The sequence below is a fragment of the Eimeria acervulina genome, genomic scaffold (genome assembly GCF_000499425.1).
Source record: "Eimeria acervulina Houghton genomic scaffold, Eah_scaff101, whole genome shotgun sequence".
NCBI lineage: Eukaryota > Apicomplexa > Conoidasida > Eucoccidiorida > Eimeriidae > Eimeria > Eimeria acervulina.
The window spans coordinates 64,674-70,371 of NW_013550429.1; the positions used below are offsets into that span (position 1 = coordinate 64,674).

Below are 5,698 nucleotides of genomic sequence, written 5' to 3' on the forward strand. Positions count from 1 at the left end.
TGAGAGAGAGAGAGAGAGAGAGAGAGAGAGAGAGACAGAGAGACAGAGAGACAGAGAGAGAGAGAGAGAGAGAGAGACAGACAGACAGACAGACAGACAGACAGACAAACAGACAGACAGACAGAGACTGAGACAGAGATAGAGACTGATTGATACTGAGACAGAGACAGAAAGTGAGACAGAGACTGAGAGACAGAGAGACAGAGAGAGAGAGAAATAAAGAGAGTAAAGCACCTGTATGATGATCTTGAGGTGCGCCGCCTGAATAATAAAAGGAAGAAGAGGCTGCAGCTGCTGACTTAGCCTCTGCATTTCATTAGAAACCGCTGCTGCTGCTGCAGCACAAGCTGAGGTGTACGTACACCCCGCAGCAACAGCAGCAGGAGTACTCCAGCAACCTGCGAGCAATCTTTTGTTGCGGTCCTGCAGCAAGCAAAACAGATGTATTATAAACAAATAAATATAAATATAAATATAAATATAAATATAAATATAAATATAAATATAAATATAAATATAAATACATCTATAGATATAAATGTATGTAATGCATGCAAATATAAATATACATATACGTAATACAATAAAATATAAATAAACGCAAACATAGTAATAAATAAATATAAATATAAATATAAATATAAATAAACATCTACCTAGGGAAATAAATATAAAATATTTTATTATATAAATAAAAAATATATTATTTTATTATCTTCACCAGAAGGCGAGAGACATTAAATAACAGAAATAATCAAAAAATATATATTTAAAACGCACAGCATCCACATGAATGCAAATGCACTTAAGGACTGCAGCAGCAGAGGGCTCTGTTGCTGCTGAGGCCAGCAGCAGCAGCAACAGCAGCAGCAGCAAACAAGATATAGAGGGAGCTTGCGTGTGAGGAGAAGATAAAATGGAGAGCTTACTTTCGGGTTTATGGCCGTGCTGCTGCTGCTGCTGCTGCTGGCGTGAGCAGCAGCCGAGGCCTCTGCTGCTGCATCTTCTGTTTCTTTTTGTTTGCTGTTGCGTCGCTGCTGCTGCACTGCATGCAAGCAGAGGGGGGGTTTATGCTTCTTTAAATATATCATTTCGTTAATACTATCAAACGTTAAGGCTCGCTGCAGCAAGCCCCACACTTTCCCTTGCTGCTGCTGCAGCTCCCGCAGCTGCTGCTGCCGCCCCCGCTGCAGCACCAAAATCGCATGCAAACCCTCATCACACAGTTCTTTCCAACGCGCCCCACGAGGGCCCCCGGCAGAGGGGCCCCCAGCGGAGGGGGCCCCAGCAGAGGGGGCCCCCAAGGGGCCCCCATAGGGGCCCCCATAGGGGCCTTCTGGGGGGCCCCCATAGGGGCCTTCTAGGGTGCCCCCAGCTGCTAAGCCCTCACCCTTTTCTGAGGGCCCCCCTATTGGTATAGGGGCCCCTACATCAGTCGCCGTGAAAGAAAATGCTGCTGCAGACTGAGGGGGGGCCCCCTCTTCTGAATGGTTAAGAGGGGCCCCCTCTAGGGGGCCCCCCAATTGAGGCAGGGGGGTCCCCTCAGAGCCATTGATAGGGGGCTTTAACCCAGAGGTCACCATGCTGTCGCTGTCTTCAATGTGCTGCAACTCCTGCAGTATCTCACGGAGTCTGTCTTTGGCGCTGCTGGCGCTAGCAGCAGCAGCAGCAGCAGCAGCAACGGGACCTTCTAGAGGAACAGAGGGAAGAGAAACCCGGATAAAGTCGCGCAGCAAAACCAACAAAAAGTCATCGGCAGCCAACGCCACAGAAATCAAATGCCTAACAAACAAATGCGCTTGCACGTGCCCACGAAACGCCTCCTGCACACAAACCCTAAACCCTAAACCCTAAATACTAAATTCTAAACCTTCAAAATTAAACCCTAACCTGAAGACCGTAGACCTAGAACCATACACCGGAAAGAAACCTTAACCCTAAACCCTAAACCCCAAACCCTAAACCCTAAACCCTAGCGATCCCTTACGGATCGCTGAAAGAAGTCGTCTAGAGCCGTCAGCACTCCGCCTGTGGTGGTTTCTGCTTCGTGATTTGCTGCTGCTGCTGCCTTCTGGCATTCTGCTGCTGCTGCTTCAGCAGCAGCAGCAGCAGCCGCTGCTGCTGCTGCTGCTTCTGCTGCTGCCTCGTCTGAGTCTGCGGACCTCTCCAATGCCTCTGCATGTCTAGCAGCAGCAGCAGCAGCAAGAGCGACAGCATCCGCTGCTTGGTTGTGGGCCTCAGGATCTTGATGTATTACCTGGAACAGCCACATACACTCAAGGGTTTAGGGTTAAGGGTTTTGAAAAACCCTTTAATAAGCTACGCTTGGGCTCCAGGGGTTAGGGTTTAGCATTTCCAATTAGGGTTTAGGGTTTGGAATTAGGGTTTAGGGTTTAGGGCTACGAGTGACGTTTTAGGGTTTAAGTATTTGAATTAAAGGGTTTACGGCTTAAAATAAGGGTTTGGGGTCTCGGGTTTAGGGTTTAGGGTTTAGGGTTTACGTCTGTGATGTGGCGGACGGCGGCAGCAACTCCTTTCCTGAGGCTATCAATAGAGATCTGCTGCTGCATTTCGTGTTGCAGCAGCACAAACAGAGGCTGCAGCAACTCTTGAGGGTAATTCTGAAGAATATATGCCACAGGGCGCAGCAAACCCAGAAGCTCTGAGAACAACAGACGATTCGCCTGAGACGCACAAGCACACTAAACCCTAAACCCTAAACCCTAAACCCTAAACCCTTAGTCCATACCCTAAACCGTAAACGCTAAACCCTATTCGCTAGACGCTAAATCACGGGCCTACAGGCGGGCTGGGATTACGTGCATAGTTTTAGGGTTTAGGGTTTAGGGTTTGAAATCGATGGCTGAGGGTATGCGTTCTACGGTTTAGTGGATGGGGTTTAGGGTTTGGGGTTTAGGGACTGCGTTCTAGGGTTTAGGGTTTAGGGTTTAGAGACCTTCCGAGTGGAAATAAGCTGCGCGACTTTCCCTATGTTTGGTACTCTCCCGGACGGCAGCAGTAGCTGCTGCTGTTGCTGCTGCTGCTGCTGCTGTTGCTGTTGCTGCTGCTGTTGTTGCTGCGTGCATGCATTTGTCGATGGCGTGGAGGAGCTGCAGCCGAGCAGCAGCAGCTGCTGCAGCAGCTGCTGCATGGCATCTGCAACGGGAGCTGGGGGTGGCAGCAGCAGCAGCTTCTGAATGTATCTGCGGCAGCAGCAGCAGCAGCAGCAGCAGCAGCGAAATGAACCCGCAGCAAAAGGAGACAGCACAGGAGAACAGCAGCAGCAGGTATCAGGGCAGATAAAACAAACCAAAAAAAGAATAAAGAAAAACAGAGACAGAGACAAAGAGACAGAACAGCAACAATCAAAGAAAGCAGCAAAAGAAGCAGCAGCACGAGACGCAGCAGCAGCAGCAGCAGGAAGAGAAGCAGCAACAGAAGCAGTAGCACGGCCAAATGCAGCAGCACCAGAACAAGCAGCAGCAAACAAAGCAGCAGAATGAGCAGCATCAGCACCACCAAAGACGCAACCAGAAGCAGCAGCAGTAGCAGCATCAGCAGACTCAGCCGCATCAGCAGCAGCAGCATCAGCAGCCTCAGCAGCAGCACAAGCCGCAACAAAGGAAGCATAAAGGAATACCTTGCTGACTCTGCTGGTGCATGCGGGGGTAGAACAGACAAATGAAGAGGCGGGATCAGCACAGAAGAAGCAGACCCCAAACACTTTCCTTGATGAAGAGCGACTGAACTCAGCAAACCCAACTGCGACGCCGTCGTTGTTAGCAGAGGCTCAGGGCCCCTATAATTCACCCACAAAGGGGGCCCCCTAGAAGAGGGGCCCCCAGTAGGGGGGCCCCCAGTAGAGGGGCCCCCTGTAGAGGGGCCCCCTGTAGAGGGGCCCCCTGTAGTGGGGCCCCCAGTAGAGGGGCCTCCTGTAGAGGGGCCCCCAGTAGAGGGGCCCCCAGTAGAGGTTTGATGGTCTTTGATAGGGTAAAGAGAAGAGGAAGATGATTGGATTGACTGCTGCTTAAATGAGGGGGGGACCCCCTGTAAGGGGGGGCCCCCAGGTAATAGGGGCCCCTCCTGTATGGGGGGGCCCCCAGGTAATAGGGGCCCCCAGGCGTTATGCTGAGCGGAGCTAAGAGTAAAGGAGTTGGGGGGTATTGATAGAGCAGCAGAAATGTCGCGTAGAACCATCCTATGAAATGCTGCTGCTGAGGGGGCCCCCTATAATAAAAAGAAAGAGAGCAGCAACAAGCAACAAACAGCAGCAAACCAATAAATAAACAAACAACACAACAGGAAATGATTGCGTGCATGCGTGCGTATAGCCGTGCTGCTGCTGCTGCTGTTGTTGTTGCTGCTGTTGCTGCGGTTGTTGCTGCTGTTGTTTGCATGCATGCAGAAGACAAGAGATAGAACACAGGAGATTAGCAGCAAAGAGGAAAGAGATTGATGAAGGAAGCAAACATCGATGTAAAGAGAAGCAGCAACAAATAGCATTGAAAAAATAAACCCTGCTGCTGCAGCAACCGCCCAGATGCAAATGCTGACGAGGGTTTAGGGTTTAGGGTTTAGGGTTTAGGGTTTATACTTTGATGGTTTTCCTGGTGAGTCCTGGAAGGAAGGTCTTCACCATCTCTAACGCATTTTGTCTTCCCTGTGCATTTTCAGTGAGGTGTACATACACCTCAGCTCTGCTGCTGCTGCTGCTGTTTGCTCCTGCTCCAGCAAGAGCAGCATCAATTAATGTCTTTGCTCCCGCTGCAGTTAAGTGGGTCTGAATTTGCATGCGTCTCAGCTGTACGTACACCTCGCCGCAGCAAAACCCCAAAGAAGGAGAAAAATAAACAGAAAAACAAGGAAGAGCTCCTAAAGTGTTTGCTCCTGAAACAAACACATCAAACAACAACACCAGCAGCAACAACAGCAGCAGCAGCATCAACAACAACGGCAGCAGCAGCAGCAGCAACAGCAGCAGTAGCAACAGCAGCAGCAGCAGCAACAGCAGCAGCAGCAAACAGAAGAACGAAGCAGCAGCAGCAGACGCAGCAACAGCAGCAGCAACAGCAACAGGAGAATGTTGAATATGAATGTCTCAGAGTAAAGCTAATGTGCGTATTTTGGGGTGTATATACACCGCAGCAACTCGAGAAGAGAGAGAAGAGAAAAGTAAGTAGAGTGCCTCTGCGTCTGCTGTATACATTATTATTATTATTATTATTATTAATTATTATTATTATTATTAATTATTATTATCATTATCTACACTAAGAATAATATTAACAATAATAACACTAACGATAATAGCATAACATCATTACAATCAATGCAAATAAAAATAAATTATTATTCTTTGTAAATTAAATTAAATTAAATTAAATTAAATTAAATTAAGTTATTTAATTATTTAATTAATTATTGAATTAAAGCCTCACCGATATCCCCACGAAAGAGAGGAGAAGAAGGAAGAAAGAGCGGTGCAGAAGGAGAAACAACTTGAGACAGCACGCGAGTCTTCAAACAACGCAAAACGCCTAAGTTAGGAGATGAAGAAGAAGGTAAAGGGATCTCTTCGTAAACATTTACAGTAAAACCCTATTGTCACACAATCACGCATGCATATATTGTTATATATATAAATATAATATATATATATATATGCATATATATATATATATATATATATATATATGTA

General features: G+C 47.6%; 1 protein-coding gene across 1 annotated transcript in view; it reads right to left on the reverse strand.

Moving 5' to 3' along the window:
• EAH_00016280 (mismatch repair protein, putative) overlaps positions 1–4,197 on the reverse strand; it is a gene marked incomplete at both ends in the record, with an annotated part of 8,918 nt that extends 4,721 nt beyond the window's left edge. The window contains 4 exons of the mRNA XM_013397840.1: positions 930–1,823; positions 1,988–2,257; positions 2,502–2,684; positions 3,811–4,197. Coding sequence (XP_013253294.1) covers positions 930–1,823; positions 1,988–2,257; positions 2,502–2,684; positions 3,811–4,197 — 1,734 coding nt within the window. The remainder of the gene's footprint in view (positions 1–929; positions 1,824–1,987; positions 2,258–2,501; positions 2,685–3,810) is intronic.
• Positions 4,198–5,698: the final 1,501 nt, after the last annotated feature.